We start from the raw sequence: 19567 nt of genomic DNA on the forward strand, positions 1-19567 counted from the left end.
TCAATAGGAGTTGAAAGCCCTCAGTTTTTCTCAGAAGATCACCTTGCAGCATTGGGCCCCACTTTCCTCCTGAGCAACTTTCCTAAATTGTGCAACATGCCCACCCTATCAATCACATTGATCTGGCCCCCTCCACGGCCAAATTCTGCCCTAACTTACACTACATGCAATGCTACAATTTAGGTCTCGCTGTGCCTGCGATTTATACTAAGGACCCAGTTCTGCAGAACATTACATGTAGAATCCTAGTGACCCCAACAGAATCCATGTGAGTAGGGTGCAGGCCTGGATCCTCCTTTTGCACATGCTGAGTAATTAAATCCCAGGTACCCCCTTGAAAATAACTTAATTACATGTGTGGGCTTCATTTATACACTATCTGCATTTTCACCTCTGAATTTGGCCCTAATCTATATAAGTCTGTCAAGGTTTATGATAGCACTGATCAACCTAATATGTAAATCTAATGTCCATCTCCATTATCCAAACACAGTTTCAGTCTATTATACAAAGTCTCATAAGATATAGAGATCCTGACACAAGTGTCTCAGGCTTCACAATTGGGAAAATTGAGGACTAAATATTGTATTAAAAAAAATCACATAATACAACAGAATACAAAGGATACTGAAATACCAGGTGTCTGAGTTACTGAAGTTTGACTCCCAATAAGGAAGAGGAACAAAGTCAGCAACATCTTCATATTATGAATGAACGTTCCAAGCTTTAATTCTGGAAAAAATAAAATAAAAATCCCATATACCACAAAGACCCTGGAACATAACTGCATAATGCATTAGTATAAGGAAACTTATAGGGTTGGGAAAGATGTAGTCCAATCCCAATATGCTGTTATAAGAACCGAAAGCAATATAGATAAAGAAACAGGAAAACAGTAAAGGATACACTGTCTTCTTTATCCACGTGTAACACGGCGTGCACTCACCGCCACGGCACCTCCTGCTAGTTACCTCGGGAATTAGCTCATCTCAGTGTCGGTGCGCCTCCTCCTGTCGCTTTTTGTCTTATCATTATCAATTTCCACCACTGTAATTTAGGCACCGTGTCCCCTCCCTGCCCCTTCTCCTGGGTACTTTCCCTCAGCAGCGCCCACGCACATGGGGTCCTCCTCTCCCCAGGGAACCCCAGTCCCCTAAGCCCACCTCACCTCAATGACCCACTGCCCGTCTTCATCTAGCCCCTTCCCTCAGGGGCAAACTGAAGTCTGAACTGGCCACTCATCATCGGCCAGGGAGTTGGACCTGATGCCTCCCCACAGCCCTAATACAACCTCTGGCCCTGACATCAAGGCCTCTGCCTGAGGGTTTGCCAGGCTGGAGCTCCCCCAGCTCCTCCTCCTGCCCTTTCCCAGCACTGTGCTGTCCAAGGTACCCTTTTCTCTATCCAGCTGCCAGATCCATCTCTTTCCAAGGCTGCAGCCCTTTTATAGGGCCCAGGCTGGCCCTGATTGGCTGCCTCCCAGCCTTTTCCTGATTGGTTCCCAGCCCCAGCCCTCTCCAAGGGCCGGCTTTTAACCCTTTCTGAACCAGAGCGGGGTGACTGCCCTGCTACACCATAAAATCAGACATTAATTATTGTAATCTCAGCTGTGTGGCACTGATGCCTCCAACCTTCCCGCTTCATAGCTATTTAAAATGTTTCCAAGGTGATTTTAATGACATTATTTCCCCTTTGTACCTCTCCACTGGCTTCCCCTTCTCCACTGAAGCAGCGGCACCTTACCTTTCAAATCTAGTTTCTTATTATGGCCCTGACCCTCACCTTCGCTCTGCCAGTGATACCCTTGAGCATCCATTTATCTGCTTGTCACAGAAGCACCTTCCTGCTTTTTCCCATGCCACCCCACATGCTGGGGAAGAACCTTCTGACAACATTCACAAGCCATCACCTTATTCTCACTGAGATTCCTCCTTGAAACCTACTTTTAAAAGATACAAGCCTACAAACCGTTGCCACCTGGGACTGATTAGGCTGGCAGCCAGCTGTTACTGAGACCATGCTGAGTTATGCAAATGTGCCTGGCTTAGGGTTGCTAGGCAACTAGTTTTCGACTAGAACACCCAATCGAAAGGGGACCCTGGCAGCTTTGGTGGGCGTAATAGTCTGGTCGGTGGTGCTGCAGGACTAAGGCAGGCTCCTTGCCTGCCCTGCTCCATGCAGCTCCTGAAAGTGGCCAGCATGTCCCCGTGGCTGCTCTGCTCAGGGGCAATCAGGGAAGTTCCGCTCGCTGCCCCCACCTCGAGCGTCAACTCCGCAGCTCCCATTGCCCCTGGCTCTACTGTTAGTTTTTCCTTCTCTCACTGCCCCTCCCATTTGTCAGTTTATTCTCCTGTCCCGTACTTTCTAACTGCTAGATTGCAACCTGTCTGGGGGAGGGACAGTGCACAGTACAATGGGGCCTTAACCCTTGAGAAGGGTCATTAGGAAATACTGCAGTGTTCTTCAATCGGTGGCGTGCCTGGGCCCAGGTCTAGCCCATGAGGGCCTTCCATCTGGCCCACTGGGCATCAGCTGTTCCATCCTGCTCCCTGCTGGTAGCTCTACTGTAGGGACGCCCCGACTACCTGGCTCCAGCTCTGCCCTGGACAGCGGGCTCCCAGCAGCTCCAGCCACTGCCCAGTCCAGCTGCAGCATCCCCCTGCTGACCTGCCTCCAAGTGCCCTGCCCGGGCCCAGCACCTGCTGGTTTGGAAGACACTCTGCAGCCTGAGAGGGAAAGGGGCCGCCTGGCAGGGGAATGCAAAGGCCAGAGCTGCTGGAAGTCCAGGGCGCACTTAAGCCAGGTCGTGGAGCTGCCCTTAGAGCAGAGCCACCAGTGGGGAGCAGGAAGGAACAGTTGGTGCCTCGTGGGCCAAACAGAAGTCCCTCATTCATGGCTCTGGCCCCTTTCCCTCCCCAGCTCCAGAGCATCCTCTGAGTCGGCAAGTGCCAGGCCCTGGCGGGGGACACCGGGGGCACTCAGAGATGGCTCAGCATAGGCACACTGAAGCCAGGGCTGAGCAGGGAAGCACAGGATTCGGAGCGCCCAGGACCACAGGGTAGACCCAGAGACAGAGTCAGCGATGAGTCATGGGGCCAACCTTACAGCAGAGCCCCCCAGCTGGGAGCAGGAGCTGAGCACAGGCAGAAGGAGGCAGGGACAAGACAGGCTCTTGGGGGGAATCATATCCTGCTTCCCTGGGCCTCTACTGCCCCCATCTTCCACCCAGCTCCCCACACTCAAGGAGTACTAAGTAGGCTCCTGTCTCCTGCAACTACTCCCTGTCTCTCTCCCCCACACCCTCGGAAACTGAAAATCCTAATTACCCCAATGAGCATGGGGCAACACACCGCTGATTCAGATCATCAGGATTTTTAGTTATTTGGGTGAGTAACAAACACTTCCACTTCAGCTGTGTACAGAACTTCGACTCTCAATGCAGTCTGTCATCATGGACAGTGACTGCATGAAATTTCACTGTGAAACTACAGCTAAAAATATCATTTCCCTTAATCCCAATGCCCAAAGGTATCAGACATTCCCCCAAGTCATTTGGATAAATGAACTTCACGTGTATTTCATTTAGAATCTTTTTCATTTACATTTAAACACACTGGAGCTAGGCTGTGTGGATACATTTCAATTTAAAGGGGTACACTTTCAATCAGGCGCTTAATCAGGTGCCTATGCAACATAAAGCATAAGAACATAAGAACAGCCCTATTGGGTTAGACCAAAGGTCCATCTTGCCCAGCATCCTGTCTTCTGACAGTGGCCAGTGCCAGGTGCCCCAGAGGGAATGAACAGAACAGGTAATCATCAAGTGATCCATCCCCTGTTGCTCATTCCCAGCTTCTGGCAAACAAAGGTTAGGGACACCATTTCTGCTCATCCTGGCTAATAGCCATTGATGGACCTATCCTCCATGAATTTATCTAGTTCTTTTTTGAACCCTGTTATGGTCTTGGCCTTCACAACATCCTCTGGCAAGGACTTCCACAGGTTGACTGTGCGTTGTGTGAAGAAATACTTCCTTTTATTTGTTTTAAATCTGCTGCCTATTAATTTCATTTGGTGATCCCAAAGTGATTAGTTCTTGTGTTATGAGACATAGTAAACAACTCTTCCTTATCTACTTTCTCTACACCAGTCATGGTTTTATAGGCCTCCGTCATATCTCCCCTTTCGAAGCTGAAAAGTCCCAGTCTTATTAATCTCTCCTCATACGGAATCAGTAATTGCTGTGCTTTTACTAGAGAGCAAACCCTGAAGAGCCCTTTGGCCCTGGAGAGAACCTGTTGGCCTGCCAAGATTTAGATATTGCCTTACAATGTAATTGCATACCATTATACTACTAAAGATCACTACAAATAATAATGACTATTATTGCACATGAGGCTCTCTGCAATGATGAAAGGCAGCTTAAATGCTACCACTGTCCCTTCCAACTACATATTTCTCTGCATTTCAGGTTTAATATAAAGAAACTCCTAAGAGTTCATGTTTTACGGGTGTTTTCCTGTGTCCCTTCTGTATAGCTATTAAAACATAATATTTAAACAAATAAAAAACAGCTAAATGAGAATAGGGATTTATAGTGGTAGCTGTACAATGAAATGGCTCTCTGCATTCCATTGTGACACAAGACCTAGATGTACTTTGCTGAGGGATGTTAGGCCCAAGAGCCTCTTATGCTTTTTACAGACGCTCAATAAACCCGTCTGTTTTACACTGGCTGAGTCACTGCAGTCTAGAGATCAGGGTTCCGTTATTCCCTCTGGATGTGGAGGCCCCAGGCTGACCGCTCAGAGAGGTGCAGTTCCAAGAGGCGGTGGAGCGTACAGCTTAAGCCCCGAGAGAGTGGACTCCTGAGAAGGACTGTCACAATGAAGGGGGTTCCTCCCAGGGACCGTTCGGAGCAAAGAAAGAGCATGAGTCCTGTGAGTCTGTAAAAACTTGTTGCTAAGTTACTTGTCTATGGAAGTACTAACTTCTGTGTCACGATATTTACTTATAGGTTATGTGATAGACACAGGCCAGTTGGGTACAGCAGAGTAGCCTTATTGGGATCTAGAAAGAGGGCGGGCTTTGCCCGCCCACTGCTAAAGGATCCCTCCCCCAGCCTAAGAGGGGTCCACAGGATCTGGAAACCAAATAATTACAGGGGACAACTAATGAAATAGCAGGTACAGGAGTGCGGTTAAAGGGTCAAACAAAGGGAACCAGATGGGGACACCGAGCAGAGAACCCCGGACAGTGCCTACTGCTCCTCAAAGGCATCAAGGGAGTCAGTGGACGCCACCCGGAGGAACTCTGCCCGGATACGTGAATGGACGGAGGGTCGGAAATAGGCCCCACAGTCAGGGGAGACTCCATCGGCCAACCTCCTCACCCTGGTTTTATAGATGGACACTTTAGCCAGGGTCAGGAGGAGGTTGACCAGGCGGTCCCGTGACTTAGAGGGGCACGGATAGGGAGTGCATAGATAAGGAGGTGAGGGGAAAAATGCAACCAGAATCTTAACAAAATATATGTGAGGAGCCAGAATAGGGGCTGCAGCCTGGCGCACTCTAAGTATATGTGCGCCAGGATTTTCCTCATGCTGCAAAAGGGGCAGGTGTCTGGATAGGGGTGAACTGTGCAAACGCCCATGCTCATGGCCCTGTGAAGGAGCCGCCAACTGATATCCCCGGCAGACCTCGGGACCAGGGTGGAATATAGGCTGGCCCAGCAGGGTTCCTCACCCTCTAGAGGTGGCAGGAGGTCCCGCCACTTCGTGTCAGGGCGGGACGCGAGGGTGAGATGTGAAGGGTGTAGAGCACGAGCGTGTATAGAGGTTTCCTTGGCACAGTCTGGAAACAGACCGACTGCAAATCATGCCGCCAGCTCACGGTGAAGGGACAGGGGGTGGGGGGGCGGAGTTGGTTGGCTCTATGGGGTAGGGGCACGATGAAAAGTTCCAGAGGGTCTGGGGTGGAGGGCGTGCCCTCTCCTAGGACCCAGTTGAGGTAAACCCGAGCAGCGGGCGGCAAAGCAGCCCTCACCTCCTGAAGTACGCGCCGGGGAGTACAAGGCCTGTAGAGCTGAGCAAGCATCAGGGGATCCAGCCAGTCTCCCCGGTCGTAATCCAGGAGGTCTCTGACCCTGGTGACTTCTGCCAGGATCAACCTCTGGCACACCGAGGGGGACTCCGCCACCTGCACACGGAGCTGGGGGTTGTGTAGCAGGGGCTCCGCGAGGAGATCTGCCCCCACGGTGGCCACCATGGACCTGGTCGCTGAGAACAGTTTCCATGTCCGGAGGAGTTCCTGGTAGAAGACTGGCAGCTGGGAGGTGTGTTGCGGAAGACCACTCGGATGGAGATAAAGGAGCTGCAAGTCATATCGGAGCCCTCGGAAGCGGCGGAGGAAGGCATGCACCAGTATGCTCCATGCCGGACTACCTGCACCATAAAGGAGCCTCTGCAGTGCCTGGAGGCGGAAGACATGGACCTGAGTGTGGAGACACTTCAGGCCCTGCCCTCCCTCCTCCAGGGGTAGATGGAGAACACCTGCAGAGACCCAGTGCAGTCCTGGGCAGAAGAACTCCAGAATTGATATCCAGAGGTTGGCCAGGAAACCTAGGGCCAGGACCAGGGTGTTGAACTGATACCAAAGTATGGACATGACTAGTTGATTAAGCAACAGTGCTCTCCCTCAAAGGGAGAAGCACTGGAGTAGTCCTGTCCATTTCTGGAGCTGCTCTATCACCTGCCCTCTAAACCATGCCAGTTCTCCAGCGGAGAGGAATGCGTGGCAGAAAGGTAGACGCCAAGGTAGAGCAGCGGACCCTCGCTCAACCGGATGGCCTGAAGCGCGGGTGGGAGGGAGCTCGCCTGCCACTAGTCCCCTACCACCAGGCCAGAGTGCTTGACCCAGTTGACCCGGGCGGAAGAGGCTGCCGAATAGATGGCCTGGCAAGCCTCCACCCGCGCCAAGTCGCCCAGGTACTGGACCACGAGGAGCACATCGAGGGGTGCCCCTGGTGGCTCGGGTCCTGGCCGCGTGGCACTGGCCATCGCCTCAGCAGGCTCGGTGGCTGTCAGCAGGGTGCCAGCTGCAGCCGGGTTGGTGGAAGAGTCCAGGGGCTCCTCAGAGGTGGGAGCAGAAGCAATGGTTAATGGGAGGGAGCATGCCCAGCGGTAACCCTGCTGCACCCTCCTCCACAGGCCCCACGAGATTGCATGCAGCGGAGGCGGGGCTCTCCTGCTCATCTAGGCATAGTGGGGGAGGTGCCCCTTGGGCCCAAGTGGGAGCAGTGGCGGACTGGGAAGGAGGAGGGCTGGCTTCGGGCGCTGGGCAGCCAGGGGCACCGGCGAGGACGGGGCCGGCGCCCTGCCGGGGCTCAGGGGTCCCTGATGCCCCTCCTTGCTGGTCCAAGGGGCAGTCCCTCCGGATGTGCCCCATCGCCCGGCAGAGGTAGCACCGGGCCTCCCCTGTAGAATAATGCACCTGGTAACGGGCCCCCTGATAGGGGACCAGGAATGACCCCTTGAGCGCCTCCCCGTCACGCGCTGCCGGTGGCAGTTGAAGCTGCACCTGGCAGCAGAACAAGAGGACGTGACAGTGGGCAGGGTCTTGTCAGCCCTCTCCCGTTGGGCCGCAAACGGAAATGGGCTTCCCTAGGATAGAGAGGGCGGGTAACAGGGCGGCATTGGGAAGGAAGGGAGGGACGGAGGTCAGGACCAGACGGACGCCCAGGTCCTGTAGTGGCTCTACGGGGACGAACACCCCCCCCCCCCACCATCAGGCCCTTCTCCACCACCTCCTGGGTGGTGGTCTCCGATGCCAAAAAGAAGACGACCTTTCTGTACATTTTGGAGGTCACCACAATGGCCATGGGCCCCTCCACCCATGACAACGCCCACACATAGGTCTCTACATGGGGCGAGGCAGGCACCAGACGCCGTGCTTCCTGGTCAAGGTCGGGAAGGGGCCCTGGCCACTATAGATGGTAGCAGAGGCAGTGGGTGGGAGAGATGATGTAGCGGCAGGTTGGGGGGCTGCCGCCACCTGGGCGTACGCCCTGGGGGCCGGGGGAGGGGAACCCACAGAGCTGGTGGAGGGAACAGCAGGGAGGGATGCCGTGGCCGATGGCGGGGCCGCAGCAGTGGGGGCAGCTCCTACCATGGAGGGCTTGGCCTTTTTTGCAGGGCCCTTACCCTTCTTTTTACCCTGACCCTTCCCACTGGCTGGGGGGGCTTCCCCAGAGTCGAAAGGGGTGAGGGACGTGGCAGTAGCGGAGGTCACCCCATTGTCCACTGCTGCCAGTGCCCCAGTGGGGGCAGTAGCAGGTGGTTCGGCTGTGGCAGTGGAGGTAGAAGTTGCAGGGGGGCAACGGGGTTTTCTGGAGGAGCCCCACCCGCCTCGTCCCCTGCCATCATGAGCAGGGAGGGAAGGGGAGACTCCAGAAAAAAGAGGGGAAAGGGGAAGCAGGTCAGCCAATCCTCCCTGCTAGGCTGCAGGCCAGGGTGGAGGACGTCAAAAGGGGTGGGCTGGACGGGGTGGCAAATCAGGGGCTAGGGGTCAATCACCAACAGAGGGTGGGATTCTGGCTCCTCTAGCTGCACTAGGGGAGGGGGGAATACAACAGCATTGGGGGGTGTAGTGCAGGGGGTTCAAACTAAAATGGGGAGGGGCACAAGCGCATGGGAGGGGGCACGGGCACACAGAGCGAGGGGCTAAACAGGCTGGAGGTAGGACAGGGAAACCAAAGAGCTAGCTTCAGAGGCTGGGGCGGGCCAAACAAACAAAGGCTACAGAGGGAAACAGGCAGGGCAGGCAAACAACCTGAAGCTAGTAAGGGGGGCTGGGGCAAAGGGGAGGGGCAAAGGCTGCAAGGGGGCAAATGGGGCAGGTAGCAAGGGGCAAAGCTGTGGGGTGGGCAATCCAAGGGGGGACACGTGCACCCATGTGGGCTTGCACAAAGAGTCAGTGTGGGCTGGCTGCTGCTTCAGGCCCAAACGGTGGAAGCAGGGCGTGGCAAGCCAAGCAAGCAGCTGAGTCCAGAGGTAGGAGCTGAGGCAGATGGTAAACAGCCAGTGGGAGTGGTGGAGGGGGTAACGGTGGTGAGGCGGGGAGGGTTGGGGGTGGGGACACACAGACGGATCAGGGGAAAGGCTCCACACCACACCCCTTGTGTCCCTACAAACACAGTCAAAACCCCCACCACAAGAGTACAGTTCAGAAGTTATTCAGTCTGAAAGACCCCCTCCACAGTGGTCTGCAAAGTCTCTAGGTGCTCTCCCACTGGTAGATGGTCCTCTTCTCCTCCTCCTTGGGGCTCCAGCAGCTCCAAGCAGCAAGCTCCGCAGCACCAGCAATTCCAGGTGGTGGTCCGGGCAGGCAGAAAGGACCCCTCACAGGTGGTGGTGGTCGTGTCCACAGCAGTAGCAACAGCTGTGGCAGGGTCACTCACTCTCCCGCTCTGGGGAGCGGGCCAGCAGCCATCCCCCACAATGGGCTGTAGTTAGAGTAGAAGCAGCTCCCAAGGGTATGTGTGTGTCGGGGGGGAGGGGGGGAGTCCAGCCGCTAGCCAGCGACCAGGTAGGAGAGAAGGGGGGTGGGCGGTGTCCGGTCCGGTCCGGCCCAGCCAGGGGAGCAGGTGGAGAAGTGGCGGCAGCAGCAGTAGCAAGAGCCTAAGGCCGATCAGGAGTCTCCTCCTCTCTCCAGGCCAGTCGGGTTCAGCAGAGGAACAGAAAGCAGGTCTACTGGATGAATATGTTTCTGTTCCCTGACTGACCAGGGCAGGGGCTGCTCCAGGCTAATAAAAACACCTGATTCCAATTAACCTGCAAAGAGTCAGGTGAGGCCATTAAGCTAATGTGACCACCTGACTCTAATTAAGGCCCCTCTGATACTATAAAAGGGCTCACTCCAGTCAAGCAGAGGAGAGCAAGTGTGGCTGAAGGGCTGGTTAATGAAGACACCCTCAAGCCCTTAGTAAGGGAGCTCTAAGATAAGGGAGAAGTAGGAGAGCTGTAGAGAAGTGGCCAAGGGAAATGTAGTAACTCTGGCAGTGAAGGATTGGTTGCTAACAGCTACTATCATTAGGGTCCCTGGGCCAGAGCCTGGAGTAGAGGGTGGGCCTGGGTTCCCCCCACGACCTGCCACTGCAGAAACATCTCCTGGGAGGGGAAAACAGGCCCCTATCAGGACAGGAGGCTAAACTGTTTTGGTATAAGGCTGTAGGAGCAACAGAGACTGCGGGAATTCTCTCACCAACCTCCTTGCTGGCTTATGATGAAAAGGGCTCAATAAACTGTATCCCTGTCCCTAGAGAGAGAAGGGCTACGTGGAGGGTTGCAGTAAGTCTCTGAAACTAGCATAAACCGCCTGGAAGTGCAGGACCCACGGGGACAAGGTTGGAGCTCATTATGTTATTTGGCCACTAGATGTCTGTGTTATACTGAAAGTCCCAGCAAAGGTGCAATCTCTGGTCCCACAACAGATGGAAGCCAACTTGTTTTGGTTGTAGCTTATTCCTTTATTAATCAATGTCTGCTTTGTAAGGGCTGTGGCTACACTTACTATGACAATGTGCACATAAGTCCAAATCCTGGATCCACTGCACAGTTGGGAGTAAATGGACTACCCTCTAGAGGAAGCATATGAGAGATTGGTTATGAACCACTTTGCAGCAACTACCACAGACTAAAAGCTACATCATCTGTACACCAGTTGTAGCCACTCTCACAGGGAATATCACCCAATGAATCTGCTTTATTTTGGAACTACCATCCCTAGCAAAGACGCTCTCTGCCTTGTGATGCAGGGAGGTGCTGGGGCATGCAGTTGGTGCAGATTCCTTGCATGGATGATCTGCATCCTCCATCTCCTTTCCACAAACACTGGACTCTAACATCAGTCTGCACCCTTCAAGGTCCTCCACTCCGGTGGAGGATAGTGGAGGGAGCGGGACAAGCTGCATAAGGCTGACCCTACTGTCAGTGATGTGTGACCTTTCATCTTTAAAATCAGAACTGAGTCCATAAAATAAACTGACCTGTAAAGGGAAATTGCATTATGGGTGTATGCACACTCAAAAAACTCCACTCTGATCTATACCTGCAACTGCCATACACTTAACAGCCTTAACACAAATCCTCGTCCTTCCGGCCCAGTGGAGAATGGGACACAGCAGGCAGCCTCAAGATGAGGAGCAGGGCAGTACAAGCAGAAGGAGCCCTGCCAAGTGGCCAACAGGCTGAGGCAATGACAGAATGAACAGTTGCTCCTGTGGCCACACCTCTAAGCAAAACATCTGTAATGACCATTAAAGAATATCCTGTGTTCAAGGAGCTCTCTGACAGTCGTAGAGTTGGTTCAGCAAGCTCTCCATGCCCCCATCCCTGTTATGTAAGTCCCCAGTACAGGGCGTGTACCAGAGCATTTTGGGGGTGGGTGGAGATGTGGCAGAGGCAGTCTTATTGACAGCTATTTCCTAGCTGCCAGAAGACACATACAGACCATGGTCAGCTGGGTTCAAGTTAAGCCAATGCTAAGGGCTTCCCTAAACTGTACTGGGGGACTAACCAGCTCTTTGAAGCCCCAGGGAAGAGGAATCACATTGCCTCCCTTCTTAGTCCCATTGCAGGGCTCTGCATCAGTATAGCAGAGATGAATTCAGGCTTGGAATCTGTGTGACAAAGCCAATCTCTATGAAGGTCAATCAAAACTACACTATCCAGCATAGTTTAGATTCCATGCTTTGTTTTCTGACTTTATTATCTTTCTTTAATCACAACAGTGGCAAGTAACACCTGAAAAAAATGTAGTCCAATTACACACTGTCAGTGGCTTGAAAACTATGTTTGGCTGTAGAAAATACAGCGAATGGAATACTAATCTTTTGGAAAGCAGACAGAATCTGTTGCTTGACAGACAATATAAATTTTCACAGCACATGCAAATACTGTCCAATTGCATTTATAAGAAGAAAAGGCAGGAGGCAAGCTCGACATAACTTTTTTTCAATCTTGCGATTTGTGAGACATTTTACAAATTCAGGGTCAGTTTCATTCTATTAAATGTAGGGCTGTCAATTAATCGCAGTTAACTCACGTGATTAACTCAAAAAATTAATAATGATTTAAAAGATTAATCGCAGTTTTAATCGCACTGTTAAGCGACAGAATACCAATTGAAATGTGTTAAATATTTTGGATGTTTTTCTACATTTTCATATACTGTATTCTGTGTTGTAATTGAAATCAAAGTGTATATTATTTTTTATTATAAATATTTGCAGTGTAAAAATGATAAACAAAAGAAATAGTATTTTTCAATTCACCTCATACAAATACTGTAGTGCAATCTCTTTGTTGTGAAAGTGCAATTTACAATTGTAGATTTTTTTTGATACATAACTACAATGAAAAACAAAACAAAGTAAAACTTCAGAGCCTACAAGTTCACTCAGTCCTACTTCTTGTTCAGCCAACTGCTCAGACAAACAAGTAGTTTACATTTACAGGAGATAATGCTGCCCTCTTCTTATTTACAGTGTCACCAGAAAGTGAGAACAGGCATTTGCATGGCACTTTTGTAGCCGGCACTGCAAGGAGTTTATGTGCCAGAGAGGCCAAACGTTCATATTCTCCTTTTTCGCCACCATTCCACAGGACATGCTTCCATGCTGATGATGCTCATTTAAAAAAAATGCATTAATTAACATTTGTGACTGAACTCCTTGGGGGAGAATTGTACATCCCCTGCTGTTTTGCCTCCATTCTGCCATATATTTCATGTTATAGCAGTCGCGGATGATGACATAGCACATATTGTTCATTTTAAGAACATTTTCGCTGCAGATTTGACAAAACGCAAAGAAAGTACCAATGTGAGATTTCTAAAGACTGCTATAGCACTCGACCCAAGGTTTAAGAATCTGAAGTACCTTCCAAAATCTGAGAGCAATGAGGTGTGGTGCATGCTTTCAGAAGTCTTAAAAGAGCAACACTCTGATGCAGAAATACAGAACCCGAACCAGCAAAAAAGAAAATCAACCTTCTGCTGGTGGCATCTGACTCAGACAATGAAAATGAACATGCATCGGCCCACACTGCTTTGGATCATTATTGGGCAGAACCCATCATCAGCATGGATGCATGTCCCCTGGAAACATGAAGGGACATATGAATCTTTAGCACATCTGGCACATAAATATCTTGCGATGCCGGCTATAACAATACCATGAGAACACCTGTTTGAAATTTCAGGTGACATTGTAAACAAGAATCGGGGAGCATTATCTCCTGCAAATGTAAACAAACTTGTTTGTCTGAGTGACTGGCTGAACAAGAAGTAGGACTGAGTAGACTTTGTTTTATTTTTGCATGCAGGTTTTTTTACATAATTCAACATTTGCAAGTTCAACTTTCATGATAAACAGATTGCACTACGGTACTTGTATTAGGTGAATTGAAAAGTACTATTTTTGGGGGAGGGGTTACAGTGCAAATACTTGTAATCAAAAATAAAGATAAAGTGAGCACTGTACACTTTGTATTCTGTGTTGTAATTGAAATCAATATATTTGAAAACATCCAAGAATATTTAAATAAATGGTATTCTATTATTGTTTAACAGTGCGATCAATTGCATGATTAATCACAATAAATGTTTTTAATCGCTTGACAGCCCTAATTACATTTTATTTACCTGAACTTGCTGCTGACCATGATTAAAAAAATTAATCATGATTAATCATGCAATTAATCACACTGTTAAACAATAATAGAATACCATTTATTTAAATATTTTTGATCAATTTACTCTACAGCAAGATGTTATGCATAGTTTCAAAATGTGGGGAAAAGAGGTCCATGATCCAGATGTTTTTTTATTTTATATATATATAATTTTTTATTTTATATATATAAATCTGGATCATGGACCTATTCTTCCCATATTTTGAAACTATACATAACACCTTGCTGTAGAGTAAACTGATCATGAATTTCAAAGTGCGATTCTATGACAGATGTGAAGGCTTGTTTCATTAAAATTTTGTTGCCAAACATTACTCAGATTTCCTTCAAAATAGAAGCGACTAGCCAAAGCCTGTTTAATATTTTTTACAGGAAAACTACAAGAAAAACAATTTATGAAATGTTTCTCCCAACTCCTTGTGCTGTTAAAAAATATTGTACCGAATTCAGAAATATAGCATCATTGATGGATACATTCCCATCACTTCTGCTTTGTGGTTCTGGGACAGTTATAATTTAACATTGTTGCAGTATAAAAATAGTACTGCAGAGGCTTCATAAAACAGTTAATGGAGCTCCTAAAAAAAAAAAAGAGGATTGTGTGACTGCTGAAGAAGGGCACGTTCCACATGGCACAAATATGGACTCTGCTGTTGAAAATATTTTAATTTAAGGTTACATCAGGCAAAAGAGATATTCTACCCCATAACGGGAGTAGCCAATGTGCTGTAGCAATCTCAATTAGAAAGCATTAAGCTCCGCACCCCACAACATAACTCTGCTGGTTGTTGATAGTTTCCACAAGGAGAAACAGGAGAAATTAAGCAAAATTCACAAGTAAAAGGGAGAGTCAACCGACAGAATGATAATGCCGTAAGGACAAGGGCTGTACTTGTATCTGTGTCATAAATATAAGAGGTAGGGTAACCACCTTTCTGTACATAGTGCTATAAAATCCCTCCTGGCCAGAGGCAAAATCCTTTAACCTGTAAAGGGTTAAGAAGCTAAGGTAACCTTGCTGGCACCTGACCCAAAATGACCAATGAGGGGACAAGATACTTTCAAATATGGAGTGGGGGGGGAAAGGTTTTTCTGTCTGTCTGTGTGATACCTTTGCTGGGAACAGATCAAGGATGCAAGCCCTTCAACTCCTGTAAAGTTAGTAAGTAATCTAGCTAGAAAATGCGTTAGGTTTTCTTTGTTTTGGCTTGTAAATTCGCTGTGCTGGAGGAAATGTGTATTCCTGTTTTTGTGTCTTTTTGTAATTTAAGGTTTTGCCTAGAGGGATTCTCTGTTTTGAATGACTGCCTGTAAGATTATCTTCCATTCTGATCTTACAGAGTTGTTCTCTTATCTTTTTTTTTTTTTTTGTTCTTCTAATAAAGTTCTGATTTTTAAGAATCTGATTGGGTTTTTTGGGTCTTAAAAATCCAACGGGTTTGTGCTCATCTTGTTTATTCTCAAGCCTCCCCAGGAAATGGGGTGTAATGGCTTGGGGGATATTTTGGGGAAATAGGAACTCCAAGTGGTCCTTTCCCTGTTCTTTGTCTAAATCACTTGGTGGTGGCAGCATTTTCCTAATCCAAGGGCAAAGACTTTGTGCCTTGGGGAAGTTTTAACCTAAACTGGTAGAAATAAGCTTAGGGGGTCTTTCATGCGGGTCCCCACATCTGTACCCTAGAGTTCAGAGTGGGGAAGGAACCTTGACAATCTGTCGCATCAGAAAATCTACACTCAAAGAGCCGAAGTGTACACTCCCCAGAAATGCTCGTGTGACAGGAGAGAGGGGGCCAATAAATTTCAACTCAGGGGATTACCTTTGAGTTGTCCCCTCAGTTGGAGGGATTGGTAGCGCCATCAAGAAGGGAAGGGTGCTGCCTCTCAGCCCCATAGAGTCTGCTGAACTACAGGGAAGAGTAAGCTTCCCATCCCACTAAAGGGTGTTTTCTTGGTGCTGCTCCTCTGGCAGCCCTCTAGCCCCCGTGGCAACATTCCTTCTGCAGGAACCAGGCTGCCATCGGCCAGGCATGCCCATCTCTACAAGAAACAAAACCTAAACATGCCAACTAACCAACAAACCCGTGAGGGCCACAGGGGTTCAAGCAGGAAGTGGAAGTAAATGCTGTTTCAGGCAACTGTTACTATAATCACAGATACCCACTGGGAAGGCAGTTGCACAAGAGGAGAGCAGAACTGCTCCTCCTAGGAATGTGCAAACAATGCAGTGTCACAGTCATAGTACACCTTGCATGGGGCCTGCCTTTGGTGACCTAGGTTTTGGGGGCAGATGTAATGGCAGGCTTTTTCAACAGGAAGACAATGGAAGGGCAGGGTTAGAAAAAGTTTCCAGGAAGGGGAGTTGGAGCAGTAAAAGCCTCTGGGTGGAGGAGGCATGGAAGGTGACGGAAGGAAATTGCCCCTCTGGGAAACACTTGCATTTTCTTTAAAAGTATTCAACGCCTCCACTAATATGGGCCCATCCTTCTCCTGAATGGGACCTCCCTCTCCGTGAGTCCCTGCAGAGCCCATTCTTTGCAATACACCCAAGGAGGAGCTTCTGGTGGGTAGTAGGAAGGGGGGATAATGCAATGGAGGAAAGGGGGCTGATCATTAATTTCTAATACTACATTTTATACTGAATGATGATGGCAATATAATGTTATAGCAAACATTCAATACTATTTCAAAATGCTGGAACAATATTATTGGGGATTCTGCTTTTTACTACTCAGCTACAATCACTGGTAAATTATACTCCTGGCCTAGCACACCAACGTACCTGTTTTTCTTTCTGCTCTCTACAGAAAGTCTCTCACTCTGGGAGAACAAGCCAGGCATATTATCGCTTTCCCCTTCCATGCCCAGATCTAGACAGAGGCAGAAGGGAGATCATGTTTCCCTGAGTGGTTATGCAGTCCTGGACAAAGTCTAGCTCTTTGTAAACACAGCAATTTTGGGATCACCTAGCACAGTGGTTATCAACCCCTGGGGGTACACAGAGGTCTTCTAGGAGGTACATCAACCCATGTAGATATTTGCCTAGTTTTACAACAGGCTACATAAACACTAGCAAAGTCAGTACAAACTAAAATTTCAATAATAGTGTGCTGAGACACCTTTGTATTTTTATGTCTGATTGTAAGCAAGTAGTCTTAAAATGAGGTGAAACGTGGAGTACGCAAAACAAATCAGACTCCTGAAAGGGGTACGGTAGTCTGGAAAGGTTGAGAACCACTGACCTAGCAAGACCTGAAGAGTGAAACACACTTGTCACTTTTTAGTATCAAGTCTTATTGCAGTTTTGAGGAACCTAGTAATCCCTGCCTTTAAAGTCATCAGGCTAAAATATCCATTTATTAGATGAGGTTAAAAAAACCTTCCTTTAGATGCATATATTTCTAATGCAGTGGTGGGCAACCTGTGGCCCACACACGGCCCATCAGGGTAATCTGCTGGCGGGATGTGAGACAGTTTGTTTACATCGACCATCTGCAGGCATGGCTGCCTGCAGTTCCCATTGGCCGGGAATGGCGAACTGCGGCCACTGGGAGCTGCGGGCAGCCGTGCCTGTGGACAGTCGATGTACACAAATTGTCTCGTGGCCCGCCAGCGGATTACCCTGATGGACCGCGTGCGGCCTGCAGGCCGCAGGTTGTCCACCACTGTTCTAGTGGAATAATTTATCAAATATAAATTACTACCATTCCTCAATATCTTCAAATGAGAGCATAAATGGAAAAAAATGTGATTATAAATTAGACAAACCTAGGGAATTCTTCATAATCTATATATTAAGTTGATTTGTAAAAGTAAAATACTAAAAAATAAGAAATGCTGGAGTTTTGTGAAATATCCAGATCAGAATAAGAATGAAATTATCTTGGGGATATTAGATTTTCAAAGAATGTAACGCCTTCATTTGCAAACCAGCATCTTTTAATATACAAAAAGTACAGTGTGTATATGTATAGCTTTATATACATTAACACAAGCAGAAACTTTCATCATAGTTAAGATGGCAACAGGACATATCATACTCACCCAAAATTTTAAAAACATTGATATAAGATATGAAGGGAAAAGCCTCTGGCATTCATTGCCACTTTCTCATACCCTACAACATCATCAATAACTCTTTCACTTCCATCTCTAGCAGATACTGAAAAGCCATATGTACCCCAATTTTAGCAAACCTGTGCTCTTAGTTTCAAAAATCTTAGTTTCGACCTTATACACTTTTGTATCAAGAAACTGGCACATCTGACTTTCATACAGTCCATATACATGTAACATCATTCCACCTTACCATCACAGAAGTTGATTTTTGTGTTAAGAGTGCGAGTATGACTAAAAGGGTACATATGGCTTATTGGTATCTGATGGGAAAAGAAATGGATGCCTTATGGAGTGTTAATAATAATGCCTAGTTCTTATATAGCACTTCTTATCTGTGAAGCTCAAAGCACATCACTGTCTTGAATGTATTTATCCCCACAACACCCCTATGAAGAAGTGTTATCATTCCAGTTTTACAGATGGGGATGTGAGCGACAGAGGGGCTAAATGACTTGCCCAAGGTCACAAAGGAGGTCCATGGCAGAGAAGCAAATAGAAGCAGGATCTCCTACATCCTAAGCTAGTGCCCTAGCCACTGGAGCATCCTTCCCCTTTACTATATTTGTGAACAAAAAAAGTAAAACATTTATCTGGCATTAGGGTTGGGCAAACGTATCAGTAATTTAAGAGTCTAAAACATTACAAGAACATCGTAATTATCTTAAAAACAAGCATTGCATACTCAGGAAATTCAGAATTACAAAGTTAAACTTAAATATGTATACACACATTGCCTATATATAATGATATAAATAAGGGGGGAGAGAGAAAAAGATTATACTGATAGATCTATATACAAATCAAAGTTCAAGAGATTTGAGAGAAAAATCTGTATATTATCAAAACTTCAGAGTGAAAATTTCAGACTAACAGTATATTTAAATGCAAAACTTGCCACAGAGTGAAATGTAATTTTGTAGCTTTCCTTGGTAATGCAGAAGACAGCTTGTGATACTTACCACATAAAGGGAAGATGTTTATCAGCTCAAAACTTTAGACCCTCCAAAGTGGCGCAGCAAAGACTGAATCCCTTTTAAAAGCAACTGATGACATGATGACAATTAAAATATGTATCTTTCAAAAGCTTCCAAACCACCAGAAATAATCTCTCCCTCTCTCCTCACACAGTGAAGAAGGTTGGTCTTCAATGCTGAGTTCACTGCCAGCAGCAGCAGCAGCTGTGAGGGTGAAGCTCAGGGCTTCATCACTTTCTTGGGTTTCTTACTAACCTGATTTTCACTTTGAGCATCAGTTATTCCTGTAAATTCTGCAGCTGAGGGCTGGGTAGCAGCCTTGGGGTTTTTTTCTCAGCAGCTTTTAGAAAGGGTGCTGATGTTTTCTTAATTTATCTATATTTATCCCTTCCCATGCTTCTTATCACAAATTCTGTTTACTGCCAGGATAATGAGGTGACCCTCATCCCTCTTTAGGGAGTAATGCTGCCAAGATGCAGAAACGCAGGCTTAATGATGAACCAAGTGAATTTTCTGCCCCAGCTGACTCACTCATTTTTTTGGACTGCTCACAAAGGGATAATTAGCTGGAAAGCACTTTCCTGCTTTCTTCCAACTTTTATTTGTAACATATATAAACAACAATGCATCCTGCTGGACCACAGAAATTCTGACAGCCATGATCTATTGTATATTCTAGTAATAATAATTTTAAAGAGAAAGTTTCCCACATATAGAATGAGGAAAT

At 47.7% G+C, this 19567-nt stretch overlaps 1 protein-coding gene across 1 annotated transcript in view; it reads right to left on the bottom strand.

Annotated features, from left to right (window-relative positions):
- The window catches only part of COL6A6 (collagen type VI alpha 6 chain), a 110004-nt gene extending 90801 nt beyond the window's left edge, over positions 1 to 19203 (bottom strand). The window contains exons 1-2 of the mRNA XM_073333281.2: positions 18826 to 19203; positions 637 to 732 (exon numbers count right to left, since the gene is read on the bottom strand). Coding sequence (XP_073189382.2) covers positions 637 to 703 — 67 coding nt within the window. The 5' untranslated portion in view covers positions 704 to 732; positions 18826 to 19203. The remainder of the gene's footprint in view (positions 1 to 636; positions 733 to 18825) is intronic.
- Between the last annotated feature and the right edge of the window lie 364 nt (positions 19204 to 19567).

Source organism: Lepidochelys kempii, chromosome 2, assembly GCF_965140285.1.
Source record: "Lepidochelys kempii isolate rLepKem1 chromosome 2, rLepKem1.hap1, whole genome shotgun sequence".
NCBI classification, from domain to species: Eukaryota; Metazoa; Chordata; order Testudines; family Cheloniidae; genus Lepidochelys; species Lepidochelys kempii.